At 34.2% G+C, this 22050-nt stretch overlaps 1 protein-coding gene across 6 annotated transcripts in view; it reads right to left on the reverse strand.

The window, feature by feature from the left end:
* The window catches only part of LOC144554155 (disease resistance protein RGA2-like), a 64936-nt gene extending 46032 nt beyond the window's left edge, over positions 1-18904 (reverse strand). Inside the window, exons 1-3 of one of the 6 annotated variants that reach the window (XM_078302421.1) lie at positions 14826-18904; positions 13313-13386; positions 12759-13056 (exon numbers count right to left, since the gene is read on the reverse strand). In XM_078302421.1, the coding sequence (XP_078158547.1) occupies positions 14845-18738 (3894 nt within the window). In that variant the 5' untranslated portion in view covers positions 18739-18904 and the 3' untranslated portion in view covers positions 12759-13056; positions 13313-13386; positions 14826-14844. Of the gene's footprint in view, positions 1-12758; positions 13068-13275; positions 13387-14825 lie in introns of those variants that run through there. The other 5 variants (XM_078302419.1, XM_078302416.1, XM_078302417.1 and 2 more) reach the window with 5 other exon arrangements.
* Positions 18905-22050: the final 3146 nt, after the last annotated feature.

Genomic DNA, 22050 nt, shown 5'->3' on the forward strand with positions numbered 1-22050 from the left:
ACCATGCTGGACATGATTCGTTCCATGATGAGTAACGCCACCCTTCCAAAATCATTTTGGGGACACGCACTAGATACTGTTGCACTAACGATAAGTATGGTTCCATCCAAGTCAGTTGAAAAGACTCCATACGAGTTATGGTTTGGGAAATCCCAAATATGTCTTATCTTAAAAAAGGGGTTGCGAAGTATTTGTCAAACGCCCGACGTCTGACAAACTTGGTCCCAAATCTGACAAGTGCTTTTTCGTAGAATATCCTAAGGAAACAAAAGGATATTACTTCTATTACCAGTCCGAGAACAAATTAGTTGTTGCTCGTCATGGTATACTTTTGGAGAACGAGTTTCTCGCAAAAGGAAGTAGTGGGAGTAATGTAATACTTGAAGAAATTCAAGATACATCACACAATAATACATCTGAACTAGATCAGATATACCCACCACTTGATACTTCGGCTGATGAGCATCTGGAAGAACCAAATCCACAAGTAGCTGTGGAAGAGGTTCTAATCCCGAGCTCAACTGCTTCAACGCAAGTTGAAGAAGAACTAAATCCGCACACTGTTGTGGATGAAGTTCGACAGCCAGAAGAACAAGTGCTACGTAGGTCAGCAAGGATAGTCCATGCACCCAAGAGGTACATGGGACTACACGAGATCTCAGTTTTTGACACTGAAGATCATTTGACCTATGCGGAAGCAATGGATAGGCCTGACTCTGATAAATGGCTGGAGGCCATGAAATCCGAAATACAGTCCATGTATAACAACACGGTCTGGAACCTAGTTGTACTACTTGATGGGGTGAAACCCATAGCTAACAAGTGGGTTTTTCAAAAGAAAACAGACATGGATGACAATAGACTATTTACAAAGCACGGCTAGTAGCGAAAATGTTTCAAATAAATTTTTGGAATTGATGAAACTTTTTCACCCGTGGCTATGTTTAAGTCAATTCGGATACTCCTAGCAATTGTCACATTTCATGATGATGAAATATGGCAAATGGATATCAAAACCGCATTCTTAAATGGAAATTTAAGAAGAGGATGTGTACATGACACAGCCTACGGGTTTTGAAGATCCAGAGAATGCTGGGAAGGTATGCAAGCTTCTTGAATCCATTTATGGATTGAAGCATGCATCACGGAGTTGGAATCTTCGATTTGGCGAAGAAGTCAAAAGCTTGACTTCATCAAATGCGAAGAAGAATCTTATGTGTACAGAAAAACTAGTGGGAGTGTCATCGCATTTCTTAATCTTATATGTAGATAACATACTCTTAATAGGAAACGATATTCCTCTATTGCAATTAGCCAAGTCTTCATTAAAGAAAAGTTTTCTCGATGAAGGACTTGGGCGAGGATGTCTATATACTAGGCATAAAGATCTACTGAGGTAGATCAAAAAGACTTATGGGATTAAGTCAAAGCACGTACATTGACAAAGTGTTGAATCGGTTCAGCATGCAGGATTCTAAGAGAGAATTCCTGCCAATGAATCATGGTGCACAGCTTAGCAAGACTCAGTGTCTTTCGACAACTGATGAGCAAAGCACTATGAGTAGAGTACCATACGCTTCGGCTATTGGCTCTATCATAAACACCATGTTGTGCACTCGCCCTGATGTCTCGTACGCTTTGAGTGTGACGAGTAGATATCAGGCTAATCCAGGCATAAAGCACTGGAATGCAGTAAAGAATGTCCTTAAGTTCTTGAGAAGAACTAAGGATATGTTTCTCGTCTACAACGTTATCACCTAATACGAAAGATCATAAACATCATAAGATGTTTATAATTAATTATAAACGATATAATTAATATAAAGGTGATGTAAAGATAAGTAGAATTGACACAGTCAGCAACACAGCTGATCCACTCACAAAATCTCTTCCTCAAGCCAAGCACTACATGCTTAATGCTTCTATGAGTTTGGAACACATAGAAGATTGGCTGTGAGATTTTCTCAGGATCTGCGAGATCTTAGAGAATATAGAGTTTTGTATATAAGTAGGGTCTACGATGATTGACTCCTAGCTTAAGTGGGAGATTGTTAGTTTGTAATAATCTAGAAGTCAATAATACGATAATTTATCATAAAGCTTTGTTCATGAATTGGATGATTAATATCATTTTGTTGCCTTGAGTATTATTGAATTTATGGATCATTTCGAGTTCATGACTGAAATTGTGAAACTCCATAATATAGATGATATATACTCTTAATCTTAAAAGGTCACTAACCAAGGTAATTAGCAGGAACACTGATTACCGCTATAAGGTTAGTATGTGGATTAAAAGATGGTTAAGTTTTACAAACCATTTGACACGAGATGTCATTTTAATCACATAGATACATGTTCTAGGAACATGGTATTTGACAGACCCCGAATGAAAACATTAAATAGAATTGTGTTCGTGTCATTTATGTTTTTCATTCAGTGTCAAAGTTCTAAAGTATGAGGTATTTATCGTTCCCACTAAGAAATATATATGTGTGATTGCTATCTAACGCTGTCCGTAAAAAGCAGTCATAACGGTAGCTTTTTGATATATATAGCTTAGCTGAGGAAGTGATAGTCTACCAAAAGTACTACTTGTCCCTCGTATCTCTATACGAGTTATAGCATCACTGGGCCCCTTGATAGAGTAAGATTATCAGCGCGCGGTATAATTACAAGAGTAATTATATTTGATAATCTGCTCAAGATCAAGAAAAGATTCAGTTAGCAAGGATGACACACATCTACCTTGAAACTGATCTGATAGCTATGAGACAGAAGAACAGACACAAGTAAATTGTTTACTGAATCGTGATATTGTACAGTACAGCATCATCTGTGTAATTGGATGGTCATGATGTGTTGCCAGACGCCACCCATGACTAACAGAAGTTAAAACAGTTTTAACTCTGTTTACCAACATAACACAGATCCTATTGGGTCACACCATATAGGAGTTAATCGGAGAATCTTATTTTGATTGATTATAAATTCGTTATGATCAATGATAAGATGGTTATAATTAATTATACGTGTTATAATTAAATTATAAATGTTATGTAAAAATAACAAGCAAAAACATTGGTTAATTTATAAACGTGTATGACACGTTGTATAAAAGTTAACCGGTTAATTTATAAATGTGCAGGACACATTGTATAAATTATCGAAACAACAACCGCAAGAAAAATATATATAATTATTCAGAATAATTATACGAATATTATTTGTGTTCGGGCCGAGGGCATTCGGATCTTTTCAGATTCGACCTTATCCGCATGATACGTCATCGATTCTATCCAGATGACATGTCATCGATACCGAAACAAATAACCGAAAGAAAAATATATATATAATTGTTCAGAATAATTATACGAATATTATTTGTGTTCGGGCCGAGGGCATTCGGGTCTTTTCAGATTCGAGCTTATCCGCATGACACGTCATTGATCCTATCCAGATGACATGTCATCAATCCTATCCACAAGGGCAAAATGGTCATTTCACACCTATGCCACCTTGCATGTGTAGAAGCATGGAGAAGGATGTGGAAGGGTGTGGAAGGGGTATTTTGGTCATTTCACATATAAAAGGATGAGGTGTCAATGGCATATCTTGTAAATAGGCCGAACTTGGAGGGCATTTTGGTCTTTTGCAACCGAATCTAAACACTATAAATAGAGGTGGAGGGGTAGAGAGAGAAACATATATTCACATATATACATATGCACATTCACATGTATCTTTTCGTGCAGAAACGAATCGGTATTTTCTCTCTTTCCCGGTTTCTCTCCCAAATAGTGTTTCGGTTGAGAAAAGAAAGTTATACGTAGTTGACGTATAATCTTGCGGGTTGTTGTGGAGAATATTTACGGGATCGATGAATAGTGTTTTACCGAATTTCGCGGTATGTCAGTTTTGCATATTGATGAAACTGAGCAACCGAAAATTCGTGTTTACGGGTTTTCGTCTTTTCCCCGTGAATAGTGTTTTTGCAGAATTCCGCGGTTTACGATATTTCTGGCAGAAGAAATAAACCGCTCTCCGGTTAGTCCTGGTGGATAACCGATAGAGGCATCAGACGTCTGATGCTCCGTGTCGAGTCGATTCCTTCCCTGGTGAGGCTCTACTCGCTCGGTCTGCATTCCAACTGTGATTTGGAAACAAGGTATAAATATGTTATATTAATCTATTTAATTTGTAAGTAGATTAAAGTTTTAGAAATCAATCATGGAGTAGATCTGTAAAAGGATTAAATTGGGTTTTGATGCCAAAGGAATACTGAAGGTGGACCGCCTTGGAAAGTTTCCTGACATACCCCGTTTAATCCTGAGCTTAAGTTGGCTGTAGAAATTTTTGTTCTACGGTCATTCCGCACCTTAAGCCTAAACGGGTTTTGGTTACCGCGAAACCCCAAAAGTGGTATCCGAAAACCCTACAGCAACACATCATGATCATCCAATTACACAGATAATGCTGTACTGTGCAATATCACGATCCAGTAAACAATTTACTTGTGTCTGTTCTTCTGTCTCATAGCTATCAGATCAGTTTCAAGGTAGATGTGTGTCATCCTTGCTAACTGAATCTTTTCTTGATCTTGAGCAGATTATCAAATATAATTACTCTTGTAATTATACTGCGAGCAGATAATCTTACTCTATCAAGGGGCCCAGTGATGCTATAGCTCGTATAGAGATACGAGGGACAAATAGTATTCTTGGTAAACTTTCACTTCCTCAGCTAAGCTATACATATGGAAAAGCTACCCTTATGACTGCTTTTTACGGACAGCGTTAGATAACAATCACACATACATATTTCTTAGTGGGAACAATAAATATCTCATACTGTAGAACGTGACACTGAATGAAAACATAAATGACACGAACACAATTCTATTTAATGTTTCATTCGGGGTCTGTCAAATACCATGTTTCTAGAACATGTATCTATGTGATTAAAATGACATCTCGTGTCAGGTGGTTTGTAAAACTTAACCATCTTTTAATCCACATACTAACCTTATAGCGGTAATTAGTGTTCCTGCTAATTACCTTGGTCAGTGACCTTTTAAGAGTATATATCATCTATATTATGGAGTTTCACAATTTCAGTCATGAACTCGAAATGATCCATAAATTCAATAATACTCAAGGCAACAAAATGATATTAATCATCCAATTCATGAACAAAGCTTTATGATAAATTATCGTATTATTGACTTCTAGATTATTACACTAACAGAATGAACACAGGAGGTTTTTAATGTAAAAGCTATTTGTCCATAGTTTTTTTGTTGCTATTATGATATTCTGAATGTTACGGTGAATATTTTTATCTCGTGTTGAACAGATGTTGTTTGTGGTGAACAAATGTTGTTTTGTGGTGAACAGACTTTGTGTGTGATGATGGATGTATGTATAGATTTAGCAATTTTATAGTATACATGGTATTATTTTATGTTTTATATTTTTGCAATTTTAAATTATACATGATTGTTTGCAGGTTGTAGTTTAAACTGAAATGTAGTATTTTTTACATTTTATCTTACAGTGTAGATGGTAATATTTTATGATTTAGTTTTAGAAATTTTACAATATACAAGATTCAATTGAAAATTTACAGTATTATGTGAAAATTTTACAGTATAGACGATTCAATTGAAAATTTATAGTATTATTTGAAAATTTTACAGTATACAATATTCAATTTTACAGTATACAACATTCAATTGAAAATTTTATTGTATACAAGATTCAATTTTATACTATACAAGATTCAACCCAGTGCGGACGCTAATAACTCTAACTGCCAATAACCGCTAATAACCGCTAATAACTAACTCTAACTGCCAATAACTTCCTATAACTGCAATTTCTGAAAGTATAGTTTGAAAGTACATTTATTTTGTCTTGTTATGCAAGTTGCAATCTTTTTCTAACTATCATGGGACCACTTCAAATAGTTGCTGGTTGTTTTGTGATTAACTGATTATTTTATGTGATATATTGTATAATTATACAGTATGTAGAAGTAATTTTACAGTATTCGCGCAAGTCAAAGCTGTGGACAAATGGTGGACAAAAGGCTGTGGACAATTAGACGCTTCCTAAATTTATTGGTCGATCCTTATAATTAAGGTTTAATTTTGTTTTTGTGAAGTGTGGAATGTTAAAAATTGATATATTATGGTTGATTCTTTGAGAAACTTTTGTTCAGGGACAATAGATAAACTCAGATTTGGAATTTTAAATAGAAGTCGATGAACTCAGGTTTCATTTTGGTGATTTTTAAATCTCTGGATTATGTGTAAAATTATTGCTAACTTTAATGGTAACTGTTACTTCTCTCAATTCCAGCGCATTCAATGAGAAATAATATCCTTGCAGTATATGTTACTAAAATAATTAAATCTGTTTATTCGTATAATTAGGTGGTACATTCTTTTCTATAATTAGGTGTGAAAACCTAATTAAAATTGATCAATTAATTAAACATGATTTTCTTCAAAGTCGTAAAGGTTTGTACACACTGGATAAAGTTGCTAGTTTCTACTTGCGTTTGCCGTTTGGTAATTAAGGCCCGGACCAATTTCATATAGCACTTTGCAGCTGCCCGATTGATTGTCCACTGTTCAGTCCAGTTCGTTGAAACGGACCTGTTCTGAACAGGGCTCAATTATGAACTGAACTATGTTATGAACAATACAGAACGGACCTATCATGAACATGAACTTTTTTATTCGGGCTGATCATGAACAAGGCCTTGTTCATTTAGTTCTGAACCGGACCTGGTATGAACAGGGAGCCCGCTCATTAGCAGCCCTAACTGCAACTATCCTTTCTGCGTTTTATCCTCGGCTCCATTTGACTGTCAATGTACAGTAACGCATTGAAATCGCTAATGGATCCCATTTCGATAATGGACCATTGATCCTAACTTGGGGGTCTGAAGCGGTGATTCTACTTGGCATTCAAATCAACTAAAGTATCACAAATTTTTGTGTTTAGATTCAGTCCGTCCGATTTGCTCTGGCACGAATATTAAATAATATTAAATGACTCCGTGCATTCCAAATCGGACCAGATTCTAATTGGACAATACGGATCTAAACTCAAATTTTGTGTTACAATAGGGGACCTGACCCGTTTGCCCTTGGTATTCAGATCCTATATTCAGTATATTCTTACGCTTTTCAATTGGGCTATCCAATGGCCCATATGGCCATATTGTCTTCCTCTATCTACTTTCAGAAAGAGCACAAATTTCTTAGAGTGAGGCTATGGTAATGTGAATATTACATATCAACCCGTGCTTTGGATCCATATATCTATTTTCAGTATTAAATTAGTTAATTTAAACCGTTAAACATTATCTTCATATAAAAATTTAAGAATGAAGAGGTAGCTTGTTTGAATTTTGGATTTTTTATGGATTATTGTCCATAAACTCCGTATTTTATTAATTCCCTCTGTTATTGTCTTAGAATTCGTTATAACAAGCCAAACATACAATAATATCTTTTTTCTTGTAAAAAGTCCAAAAATAGGAATTAATTTTTATTCACTGAATATATCTACGATCCTGATAACAATTCCCGCAGGTCTATCCCCGCAAAAAAACCCCGCACAAATTGCCAAAAATATCATGGGGGGACCACTCAATAATTAATACTCCGCAGAAACTGTTAGTATTTAACTTGAAGCATCAAAGTATTTATCGTGGATTTGCAAAGTATTAATCCCTATGCAATGATCTCTATTTAGGAAAGAATAAATCAATCCATTAGTTGTCTCCGCACAAAATTTTTTTTTTTTTTTAATCATCCTTGCACAACTGGGGACCATTAAATAAACAATCCCCTCATAAATACTTGTCATTTATCCCCGCACAAATTTTCCTTTTTTTTTCTGGATTGTCCCCGCACAACTGGGGACCATTAAATAAACTATCCCCTCACCCAATGATAAATACTTCTCAGACATAAGGATAAATACTTTATGATACATGGATAAAAACTTATCAGACATAATTGCAACTTTCAGTACAATATCAATGATAAATATTTCTCAGACATAATGATAGATACTTTATGATACATTGATAAATAATATATGTTACATGGATAAATACTTATCAGACATAATTGCAACTTTCAGTAAAATATCAATTATAAATATTTCTCAGACATAATGATAAATACTTTATGTTACATGGATAAATACTTCTCAGACATAATTGCAACTTACAGTAAAACATCTGTGACAATGATAAATACTTCCCATATATAATCGTAAATACTTGTCAGAACAACGATAAATACTTTCTTGAACTTGTCAATAAGTAATGTTTAATCAAATCAAAGTATTATCATGTCAGGGACAATGATAAATACTTCTCAGACATAAGGATAAATACTTGTCAGAACAATGATAAATATTTTCTTGAACATCAATAAATAGATAAATATTTATTAGCGGGAATTGTTATTAAAGGATAGTATAATTAATGCGGGGATTGTTATTAGAGGACAGTATAATTAATGTGGGGATTGTTAATTAATGCGGGGATAAATGGAAATTCTTAGAGAAATTAATGCGGGGATAAAAGACAGTTAAGGGAGTTAATTTGAAGAGAGAGAGTGCGGGGTTAAATGGGGGGACAGGAGTGAGGGGATCAATATAATTATCCATATATCTAAGGGATCGACTAACTATCCCCCACTCAATTTCCCCCATTCATCCCCCAGTTAATAACTACTTGTGGGGACCATTAACTAACTGTACTTCATTAATTACTTAGGGGACCACTTAATATTTGATAGATTTTATAACTGACACGTGCAAATATGGATACCTATGCACGCAAGTGTTAATATATAATATATCAAGTATTCATACCTAAGATATCAAGTATTTCGAAAAAGAAACTGGACACATCATACACACATCTTCTACACGTTTTTAGAGTTGGGTTTTTTTTCTCCGTTCAATCTCGTCAATATTTCTGACGATCTATGAGGAAATTTGCAAATCTAAAACCATGAATGTCTTCTACGTAATTTTATCTTTCAAATGAGATCCATGATGACATACTTTCGGATTGTCCGTCGTGCAAATATTCATACATAGTCGTGAATATCTTGTTATGTAAGTATTCATATCTCCTCTTTCAAGTATACATACCTCCTCGTTCAAGTAGTCATTCTCGTAATGCATGTGTATATAATTCATATCTGAAGTGTTTGTACCTGACATATTTTATCAATTTTTTTCCATATGACACAAAATGACATCTGAAATATTAATATTAAGTAGTGCAAGTATTTATACATCATCATGCAAGTGTAAATAGTTAATATGTCAAGTGTTAGTAACTAACATAATCTATGAAATTTTTATTTTTATTTTCATATGGCACGAGATGATGTATGAAAATATTAATTTTAATATTACAAGTATTCATACCTTGTTATGCAAATGTTAATAGTTCATGTATTAAGCGTTTTATCTAAAATATTTTATCAACATTTTTTTTTCTTTGACATCAGATGATGTTTGAAAGTACTAATATAAAGTATGCAAGTATTCATACCTCCTCATGAAAGTATAAATAGTTCATGTATCAAATATATGTATCTAACAAATTCTATTTTTTTTTTCATATGGCATTGGATGATATCTGAAAGTATTAATATAAAGTATTGCAAGTATTCATATGTCGTCATGCAAGTGTGAATAGTTCATGTATCAAGTATTTTTATCTAACAAATTATATCAATTTTTTCACATGACACTGGATGATGTATGAAAGTATTAATATCAAGTATTGCAAATATTCATATATTGTCATGCAAGTGTGAATAGTTCGTGTATCAAGTGTTTGTATCTACCAAATTCTATCAATTTTTTTTTTCATATGGCACTGGATAATATTTGAAAGTATTAATATGTGAATAGTTCATGTATCAAGTGTTTGTATCTAACATATTTTCTATATTTTATTAGATGACGTTTAAAAGTATTAATATCAAGTATTTTAAGTATTCATACTTATAACTGAGTATGAATTGTTACGTTGGAAAGTATCTTAATTTAAATTTTTTTTACAAATTATTCTGTTTGATGCTTGATTGTATTAATACGTAATATGAAAAATATTCACATCACGTCGAGCAAATTTTTTTTTCTCCGTTCAATCTCACCAGTATCAAGTTTATCAAATCTCAAATATTATAATTAACATAAACTCATCCCTAAATTTGTATCTATTATTATCTAGGTACATTAAAATGAAACTTTCGTAATATCATATTATTACTTTATTATTACTTTGTAATTGAAAAATATATAATAACAGGTACCTATAAGTACACGAGAACTGCATACCACAAAATAAATAAAAAATCAATCAATCAATTTCCAACACTTCTCCTAAAAATGTCACCAAATCTCCTAAAAATCGTTTTTTTTATTATTCTTTCCATAGTCCATACCGACAAGGTGCGCCTGGTCTATGTAATCATACTCCTTCCCCAATTCCTGCACCACGGCACACGTTGCAACCTTCATGCCAGCTATGTTACTCCTAGTTGCAAACACCCGATCTTTGCGAGCCGAAGTAACAAACGGTTCGAACCGCTCTGACTCACAAACCAATTCATTTTCAACGGTTCCCCAATTGAATGCCTTCTATCTCTCACCATTTGCGCTTCTTTTGGATTGTATCTTTGCTCCTCTTCTTCTTCATCGATTCTAGGGTTTAGGTTTTGAACCGGGGTTTAAACCATATTTTCTTAACCAGGTTTGAATCGAGCATGTTTTCGAGCTCTTTCAAGCATTCATAATTCTGTTTAACAGTCTGAAAAGCGTTGTCCTTTTTTAAAAATTGATTCCTTTAATTTCAAATTCTCATCTCTTTCGGTTTCTAGCGTTTCCTTCAGTGTCACCGCCTCCTTCACGGCTTGCTTCAGCATCTCTCGCATCCTCGCATTCTCTTCTTTTATAACCCTCTGTGATTCAATCAGTTTCAAATTCCCTTGCTTTCTTTTGTTTCAAATAATAGAGCTTCAAGAAGAGGTGAAGAGAGAAAGAGAAGAGAAAACAAAAGCCATTGAAAAACTGGCTGAGACAAAGAAAAAGCTCTTGCTTTCTCTCTACGCCACCTCTGATCACAATCAGTCAAGACAGCATAGATCAGGTTGAAAGTTGGGAAGAGCTTTAATCTAATTATTTTGAAAAAGTTGTTAGACTTCGACGGTTAGAGAGTTATCCAGTTTGAAAATTAGAGATTGGGGGACAGATGGGGGATATGCGACGGGGGAAATAAATCTTTATCCTATATCTAATTATCTTTTGCAAAATTCTCACAATGGAATTTGCGAGGAAACTAATGGTATAAACTAGTTGCAATCAAAGAATATTTTCTCATCAATATATCTTGATAAATTCAATTAGAGCTGAAACAATAAGCTTCACAACGGAACAAAATTAATGGTTGGATCTCAAACAAATAGAACTAATGTCAAGCGCTCCAGTGGCTGATTAGTGTAATTAATGGTTGACCGATCCATAATTTCATTCTTTGTATAAGTCTTAATTTAAAATTTTATGAATGTAGTAACAAATGAAAAGAATCTCAAAACAAATAAAATTTTATTTATTTTTTAAATTTACTAGAAAAAGAATTCACCGGCCTCTTGTCCAGTTGGCACTGTTACTAAATAAAACCTATTTCTAGTTTCTAACCAACTGATTATATATTATACGTGTTCCTAACAAATAAAACCCAAGTTGAATTCAATTTACATAATTCTCTTAATTTAATTTTAATAAATAGAGCGGCCCCCTTTCAAAATTTCAACACTCGTTGTACTTGTACCAGATTATCTGCATACTACCATTTTGAGGAGCAACAGAGCAATCGCTTTCAAAATCATTTTTTTTTCTCACACTAAAAAAAAGAAAGAAAAACAACAAATGCTTTCATCCAGTTGGCGTGCTGGGTGAAAGCCAAAAAAAAGAAAAAAAGTAAAAGAAAATGATCAGTATACAAAAAAGTTGTTCCTTTGTCTTTGGATTATTATTAACTAAGAACTAAGATATGATTGAATAATGTTCATGCCACTGTGATAATATTTGATCTGGAACTGGACCAATTATCTCATGCACCCAATATGATATTTTTAAGTGTACTTTTAGTTTTTCAGCATAATAAAAAAATATAATATTCTACCAAAGCAATTTCAACGAGCATCTAAAAATCTAAGGGTGTAATATAATACAGATTTATTCTGTACTAATTTGGGATAAGATATTTCATTTTCTTTCTTTCTTTCATTTTCTTTTTCTCTTTCTTCCTATCTTAAAAACAGAGCAATCACATTTCTAATATTTGAAGATTCTTTCAGGTGCATTGTGTTTAGAATATGTTCTGATAATGCACTAAATTATCTTCACATTTCACATTTCCTGGAAATATCTCATCTCGTCTTAGCATGGCTGAAAAAATATCTAACTTTCGAATTATCAAATATAATAACTAATTTTAAATTAAAGTTAGGTGTAAAAATAGATTAAGAACTCTCTTCAATCTTCACGTTTTTCTTTTTTCTCGTACTGGAAAATAAATTTAGATAGAAAAAATGCTGCTAAGAGTATATAAAGAGAGTGAGCAATTTTTGTTTTTAGTGCGAACCAAACCTCATAAAAAATCTTTAACTATAAAATTGTTTAATTGATACAGTTTACTTAGTCAAATAGTGATACATTGAAACATATTTTTTAAAAGAGAAATGTGAATGTTTAATCTTTCCATTCCATTAATAGGAACACCAGTGTATACTATAATATATATAAAAAAGAAGAAGAGAAGATAACTGAAAAAAAAGCAAAACAAAACTAAAAAAACAGAAAAAAAAAAACAGAAAAAGAAAGCTGAAAAATTACAATATTTTACATCTGGACCAAAGTTATTTCAAACCAACTAGTCACCTCTTGTGCTATCTCCATGGCTAACAGCCTATGCGGTTTGCTATCTCTTATAAAAATCCCTCTACATTTCTCCTTCCACAAAATGAAATAGACTGTTGTCAGAATTTGTTTCAATTTCTTTTTCTTGAAGTGTAGAAACATTGAAACATATTGATTGATCTACTATTTTTAAACATTATCATATTATTATTTGCAAAATCATCTGCTTCAAGTTGTTGCACATTATCATATTAAGAGATCACTTAAGTTGAAAAAAAAAATCTAAAAAATATAACTATACATAAAGATAGATGTACTAAGCACAGAGCTCCACATACCATATAGTACATCTTCTATCACTAAAAATAGATTTCCATCAAGCTTCAGTGATGAATTGGATTTCACTCCACAGCTGAAAAAAATCACATTAATTAAAGCAATTGCTTGAATTATATATACTGCACAAAAGAATCGTGATGCTATAAGTCTGAATATGTGCATTTTCAATCAGATAGGTTTAATTTGATCCTCATTTCGTCTTCAACATCTATGATGGCTACATTATTTACAATGTTTTAATAATCGGTTCTTATTCGGTATTCGGAAAGTTACCGAATACCGCATATACAGTATGCGGCCGAATATTCGGATTTATATATTCGGATTTTCAAATGAAAAATCATAGACATTAACTCTAATAAACATAGATAATCATAGATAAACATTACAAATAAACATAAATAAAACATAACACAAGTTATAACAAGTTAACAACCCACAGTACAAATTACAAAACTACAAATAAACATAAATATATAAAACATAAATTCAAACTTAAATAAATGAAATTATAACTTATTTGGTTCTTATTTGGTTTTTATTTGCATTCTTATTCTCTATTGGGTAATATTTGATTCTTATTCGGAAATATTTGTTTCTTATTCGGATTCTTACTCTCTTTTTTTTTCGGAAATATTCGGCCGAATAGATAATATGCGGAAAAAAATGCGGCCGAATATTCGAAATCAAATATTGGACCGAATACTCATTTTCTATTCGGATTCCAACCGAATACAAATATTCGGCCGACTAAACCGACTTTTAAAACACTGATTATTTATACGATTGAGCCACATAAAATGCATTGCAAAACATCTCAAAGAACAAAAGACAAGATTACTTTGTTATTGTGATGTAAACCATTCATGATAAATATGTTTCTAATATTGACTCTCAGTTGTAAATATTGTTTAAAAAAATCAATCTAATACAGAACAGTGTGTGTATTTGTGTTAGTATGCATGTCTTGTTGGCATATAGGCACTTGTTTAGGTTTGCATCACCAATGTTACTAAGTGTTAAAATTAGCAGCATCGACTTCAATAGCTGGCCCAGTAAAAATTTAGACGGAAGGCCCAAGTTCAATTACTTACTAGAATATTCTAGAATAATAAACTAACTAGGCGGTGGAAAAAAAACTAGACTATTCTACAGAAGACTAGGATATGTATATGAGTATCTTACATGTAATTTCTAGATTAATACAAACCGACATTAGTCAAGTCGGTAGAAGAAATAATATGAATTATCTAGAAATTGTATAACCGACATTGTAGGAGTATAAATAGATAAGGGATGTGAGGCGTGAGGGTGAGTGAAAAATATATCAAGGCTTTGTATTCCAAACCTTGTACTCCTCTTAAATAGTAAAAGAAATTAAAATTATACATAAACTCCTCTCTTATAATATTTCACAATCCAATTTAAATTTCCAACACTAAGATGTATATTACTCGAAGAAATATGATTCAATGAGAATATTCGAAATAATATAGCAAAAAGATAATATACCTTGCAAATGACAATATCTTTAGGATTGCGCTGAGAAACAGGAGATTTTGCAAGCTGAAATCAACTGAGTTAGGCCTCCTCTTTTGCTGGATTGATCCCATTCTCCAATTTGTACAACCGGAATTTCAGAGATTAGGTGACAATACTTTCCGGGCTTCTGAAAATCCCTCTCCAAGAGGGGACACCCACTGATCACTAACTTATCAAGGCTCCTTAATCGCTGTAATAGGCCTTCTGGCAGGATCATTATTTTGGGGCAACTCTGAATTTCAAGAGTCTTGAGCGCTTCAAGCCCTTGCATCCCTTCCGGCAGAGATGAAAGGTTCATGAAATTAGAAATGTAGAGCATTTCAAGAGCAGTGAGGCCACCAATGCTCGATGGAAGGGAGTTCAAACTTTCACATGACCCAATAACTAGCTTTTGGAGAGCCACCAAGCGACCTAACTGTTCCGGTAAGCTTTCCAAACTTTTGCAGCTATTAATGTTGAGCACGTGAAGGGCAGTGAGGCCTCCAATACTTGATGGAAAGGAATTCAAACTTTCACAATTATAAATTCGCAACACCTTGAGAGCCACCAAGTTACCAAACCATTCCGGTAAGTTCTCCAGTTTTTTGGAGCCACTAATTCTCAACTTCTCAAGAGATCTAGGGAGTTCAGGAAGTTCAACCATATTTGGACAATCCGTGATTTCTAGAGATTCAAGTTTGGGTAGTAGCATTTGCTGACATGACATCTTTGGTGGTGGCTTTGATCTTGATTGGAGAAAGTTTTTGCAAGAAGAAACTTCCATAATTCGTAAGCAATTTAAATTACTTAGCTCTTCCTCTGGCCAAGAGGTAAGACTGTCACAGTCTTGGATGTAAAGATATTCAAGAACTGTGAAGCACTTCCACAACCACAAGGGTGAGTTTGATGGAATAGATGAGAACCAAAAGTTGCTTGAATAAATACGTAGCTTTCGAAGAGCTGTAGCATTAACATCAACACTCAGCTTCCCACATTCTCTTTCATCTTTTGGTGGTATGATGTGGCTGAATCCTGTAATAGATAACTCCTCGAGATACACCCAAGGTTTAAGGGATAGAGATTCCCAAGGTTTAAAAGAGAGAGTTTCTTCTACAATATTTTCCCTTTTACCTCTGCTTTCAAGGGTGAGTCTCCGGACATTTGTTATTCCAGTTGCAAGGCTTGACAGGGTATTGTTTCCTACAATTATCATTTCTTCCAGTTTAGGTGTGATAGGTATGGCACCTAGTTTGGGACAATTAGTGATCAACAGCTCACTCAGCACAGGGAAAATCAGTGATGTATTTTCACCAACATCTCCTTCACACCAGCAATCTAAATTTGGCATATCATATAAATTTAAGCTTTTCAATGATGGAAAAGTTTTGGGTGTATCGTCACCACCTTCAACATTCATAAATACACCACAACAGAGATGCCTCACATTATCCATATAATTTATGTTCAATATTTGAAGAAGAGGTAGCCTATGTAACGGTGGTAAGTTGATGCACCTTCTACATTCAACTATATACAGCTCAATTAGGTTTTCCAGCATCTGATATTCATTCATCCAGATGGGAAACTTGTCACCTCTGTATTTTATGATTTTCAAAACCTTTAATTTATTACAAGGTTTAAGAGCATCTAACACCTCAAGATCAACAACCACTGCCTCTGAACTATTAGATCTGACACCCTCGCCCGGCATCCCCCAACTTAGCACCAAATGGTCCAAATTTTGTTTAGATTCCATATTTACTTCTCTTGCTTCTCTAGGATTCCCAACTTCTCCTAGATTATACACCTCTAGTTGGCCGCCAATATTTAGGGTCTTTAGCTCTCCAATTTTATTCCCATCACGGGTGCCAACTATGTAATATGTTAGTGTTTGTAAATATTTTAGTTCTCCGAGACCTGGTGGTATGCACTTCAATCCATTACAATTTTCAATGTGGAGATGCCGAAGGCTCATCATATATCTCATTCCTTCTGGTAGTTCTGAAAGACTATTACAATCAGAGAGCCTTAGAACTTGCAAAAGATAAAGTGTGGTAATTGCTTCTGGTATTGTTTCTATCCTCCGGTACGAAAGATCAAGATATCTCATGTGCTTCATCTTTCTAGGGGTAATCATAGTGCCTCCAAGAGAACATAGTGACAAGTCAAAAACTCGCAAGAAGTTAGATTTCACAAATCCAGTTTTCTTCATGTATGAATACCCATCTGAAATTAGAGTGCGGGCAGCAGGATAACATTGAATGACATCATTAATATCCTTGGGAAATTCTCTCAGCAAGATATGTCGCTTATTACATTGTAAATTATTATTAATTTGTAATGGCTCTAGCAAAGAGAGACATTCATCTCTCATCACTGATTGTGCAAGATCGTGCATAAGATCGTGCATTTTGCAGGTGGTTTGAGAGCGATACCCGTGTCCACTTCTGTATGGGTCACGGAAAACTTGCTCAACATCTTGGAAGAAGGACCTCCAAACCAACTCGTTGAAAGTAACACTGCCCCTCATTTCAAGATCACCCGGCCCGTCGGATGGAATAAATCCATGGGCCATCCAATACTGCACCAGCTTCTCTTTTTCCATCACATAATCTTTTGGAAACACCGCACAAAATGCAAAACATTGTTTCATGTATGAAGGCAAGCTGTCATAGCTTAGCCTCAATACTGGCAAAACCTCATCTTTACCAGACATTTGTTCCCAGATTATTCTTTCTTTGAGGATATCCCGCCACTCTTGCACCTCGGACTTATAACTCATTAAGCTACCAAGTGTTTTTATAGCTAGCGGTAGTCCTCCACAATTCTGAACCAACTTCCTACCAATCTCAACAAGCTCTTTGCTTTCATTTACCCCCTTGCTGAATGCCCTTTTGTGAAACAAGCTCCACGAATCCTCTTCTCTGAAGCATCCTAAATTATAACTCTGATATACCGTACCCATCATAGTTGCTGCTTTGCCACTCCTGGTGGTAACTAGTACAACGCTCCCTAATTTACCGCCAATTAAAAGATTTCTCAATTCTTCCCACTTACCCTCGTTTTCATTCCAAACATCATCTAATACAAGAAGATACCGTTTTTCTCTTATCTCCTGATGCAAACGCTTCTGGAGTACCTCTATGTTGCTGGGGTCAACATTGCAATCCCCTTGAACTATGGAATCAATGATCAATTTTACAAGAGGTCCAACATCAAATTTCTCAGAAACACAAACCCATATGAGTAATTCAAAGTGCTCTTTAACCCTATGGTCATTGTAGACCAGCTTAGCAAGGGTGGTTTTTCCGAGCCCACCCATGCCGACAATAGGCAACACCATGAGATTCTCAGTCAGACTCACCTCAGTCAACAATTTCACTAATTTTTCCTTGTCTTCTCTCCTCCCTATAACCTCCGACTCGATTACTCTAGAATGGGTTATGGCATGATTGACCACTGGCCTCTGCCGGTTTTGAACAAATTTAAACCTCTCCATCTCAGTGACGACCTCATCAATCCTCCTCACGACCTCCTTCAACTTTCTACTCATCTTGTACCGAAACAATACTGGATTTTCAAGAGAGAAAAAGCCACTTACATTCCCAGCCTTGTGGCCGTGTCTCACGGCATCCCGACGTAGCTCCTCGTAACGGAACTCGTCAAGAACATCGTCAGCATCATAGGCAGCCGATTTCAGCTTGGCTAGCCAGGACTTCACGGCCGGATTAGCATCCCCTTGCTCCTCGGCGTCGGTAAGTACTGCCTGGACCACAAGCAGCTTGTCGTGGAGCTTCTCACGCTGGTCAGCAACGCCCCACATCTCGCCAATCCTCTGCACCAGTATGTCTGCTGATTTCTGCACTACGATTGGAACAAGAGCTGATAGCAGCAGGTCTGCCATGGCTGAATTGGAAGTGTACTTGGTGGCAAGAGTTAATTAATTTTAAGGGTGTTTTTTCTTAATCTCAGAACAGTATGGTTTTGGCGAAAAGAAGGATGGGAATTAATTATTTGGGTTTATGAAAGGGAAATGGAGTGGATAGATGCAAAGTTTGAGATTCTTTCTTTACTTTTTCATCTTTTGGTTGTTACGTGAATTGTAATGCAAATTCTTTTTAAAAGCTTGACGTGATATGTCCGACAGGAATTTGATCATCCGTTACATTTGTTGACAAATATTTGCATGTAGCGAACTTGTGGCATAATATCCACATGGAGATTTTTTTTTTCTTAGAATTTTACAATTACAAATAACAAAAGGGAACCGCTGATCTTGTTTAATGTAACAACGAAATAATATGGGGAAAAAAATATTACATTTTGAATTTATTTAGAATGAGATCAACATAATAAAAAATCGATGTTATATAGATGAAGATTTGACAATTTAATTTGGGTCAATTGCATATTTTTGGTAGAGTTTGTTCCTTTGCCTTTGGTAATCATGTCAGAATATCACAATAAAATATAATAATTTGCCCGGTTGGAATTTAATTAGGGTCAATCGAACATTTTGTCAGTTTAATTCTTCTCAATTTGAGGATTATTTTCAATTTTTACTATTAATGATTCGAGTTATTATAATGTTGTATATTACCATATCAACATTTTAGAATTCTTTTTTGAAAATTTAAATCTAATATATTATGGGGAAATTAAAAAATATTTTCCAGAATGATAAGTTAATGTTTATATAATTTTGTATTCAATAAAACCATACTCATTCAATATGTGATCAATAACAACTTTCAGAGAAGTTGCCATAGAAAATCAAAAAGGGTGAATTGGATTCTTTTCTTCATAACATAGTGAATTGGCTTTTAATTATACCCTTTTTACTTTTCAAAAAAGATATTCTAATTCTTTGCTTCTACATCTCAGATTTTTCAAGCGAATAAATACAACTAAGAGACTGCACATCTGTTATTACGGTGTATATACTTCATTGGTTATTCAATTAAATTAAAGAAATGAAATAATAATAAAAAAGTCTGCTATTTATAGTGAAGTGTCACGTATACGAATCACATGTTCAAAAAATTCAAACGATAATTTTATTCTGAAAATCATTTTTAACAAGGTTCCCAACAACAACAAAAAAACAGAGAACATGGTTTGATTTTGTGATTATCTCCAATCCTCTTTGTCAACTGGACAAGTTAAAATTGTTTTGAAGTAAGCCTTTTTTTTCATCGAGGTGCAATTAGAATTTGAGATGAAATTTGAATGGGATATGAAGAAGAAATATTCGTTAGTTGATCAATTAATACTAATACATATTACTATGCATCTAAGATCTGTATATACTGGATACAAGACATATAGCATTTAGAGAGAACAAACAAAAATAGGAAATAAAGTGTACAAACAGTAGCTGTAAATATAAATTCATAAATTGCAAATTCAAAAAATGAAAAAAGAAAAAGTTAGGGGGTATTTTGTAAAATTTCACTTTTGGGTTTTGCTCGGTGTACCCAAGACAGTATCTCCAATTTATGTGTTTTGTTTATTAATCTTGAACATGTTCATTTCGGTATTTTTTCTAGAGAAAACTGAAAAGCATCCGGTACTATTTTTTGATAGCTCTTTGATATTAACGCACACCTTTAAATAATTAACTTTTCTTGAACAAAAAATTGACTTAGGAAATGTTTTTCTATTATGCATGCAGGACACGCCAGCAACATTGGCGTTTCTAACCTCAGACACTCCCACATTGCTGGCATGCATGTTGCAGCTACAAAATTTTTATTAAAACAAAATATATACACTACATATTTAACTTTTTTAATAGTACATATAAAAAATGGTAGGCTAGCACTGATAGGATCAGGGTGCGTCCGACGTCCATCGGAGTCAAATTTGATTTCGATCTATTTTGCTTTGATTTACTTTAAAAGTTGTACATGTCTACTTCAATCTTCATACAAATTTGGTATGCACGGATCTTAAAGTGAAACTCATCAAACTCAAATTTGAATCCGATAGAGGCCATCAGACACACTCCTTTTTCCACACTGATAATTCGTACTCATGCAGATTGAGAGATTTTGACAAGAAAGTGATAGTGCGGTGTTTGGAGGAAAAGAGTCTCAAGTACACAGCAGGGAGCCGCTGCAGCTAGCTAGATTTGTAAATTAGGCAATTTTGGTGCCCAGCCATTGTCTACTAGCTGATAGCTACTATCAGTTCTCTCAAAAAAAGAAAACTTTTCAAAAGAAGTTTCTTTTTAATGGCAATTTTATTTGGATTTTATTTGGATTTTATTTGGATTATGAGTAGATGATCCTGCTTTTGTTGTCATTTTTAAATATCAAACAATAATATTCAATGTGAATTAAAATTTTTGAAATATTACAACATCTTTTGAAAATCAATACATAATTTATGAAAATTTTCTAACTAAATCTGGACTTCCACTAGGGGTGTAAACAGATCAGATATTTCCGCATTCATCCGGATCCGAATCCGAAAAATTCCGGATTCGGATATTCAGATACGGATATTTTCGGATACGGATCCAGATTCGGATAATTTTTTACCGGATACGGATGCAGATGGGGGTTCTGGATATTGAATCAGATACGGATCCGGATACGGATAATTATCTGTATCCGACAACTTATTTAATTCGGACATCTGAATTCTCATGTCACTAAAGCTGTTTAATTTTCCCTAAAGTTGTTTTGTCTCTGTGTACCACTCTTTCTCCATTTTGCAATGTACTGGATATATGTATTTGTATATTGTTGTTTATAAATCAAGGATCTATGGACAATTTCAACCAAATATATATATATATATATAGAGTTAGGCTGGGATGCTATGGATAGCATAGTGGCCTCTATGCTACGGCTCAATATTCGAGTTTTCAAAATCCAAACGGTCGATCCGAACCGTTCATCTTATTCTCCATATTAATATCTGCTTGGAGACCAAATTTTATAATTTTCTGAATTTTTTTACTATTTATTAAGCCACTTTGAAAATCGCTAATCCAACGGTTTTACTGTTTTGTGCAGCCACCGTTGGATCAACAATTTTGTAAAATACTTAATAAATAGTAAAAAAATTCAGAAAAATGTAAAATTTGGTCTCTAAGCAGATATTAATATGGAGAATAAGATGAACGGTTCAATTTACCACCATCAAAAGAAACAAAACAATAAGCCTCGTAAGTTCCGCTTCAGAAGCGAAAAAGAAAAAGAAGAAG

Source organism: Carex rostrata, chromosome 5 (assembly GCF_964058835.1).
Source record: "Carex rostrata chromosome 5, lpCarRost1.2, whole genome shotgun sequence".
In the NCBI taxonomy this organism is placed as follows: domain Eukaryota; kingdom Viridiplantae; phylum Streptophyta; class Magnoliopsida; order Poales; family Cyperaceae; genus Carex; species Carex rostrata.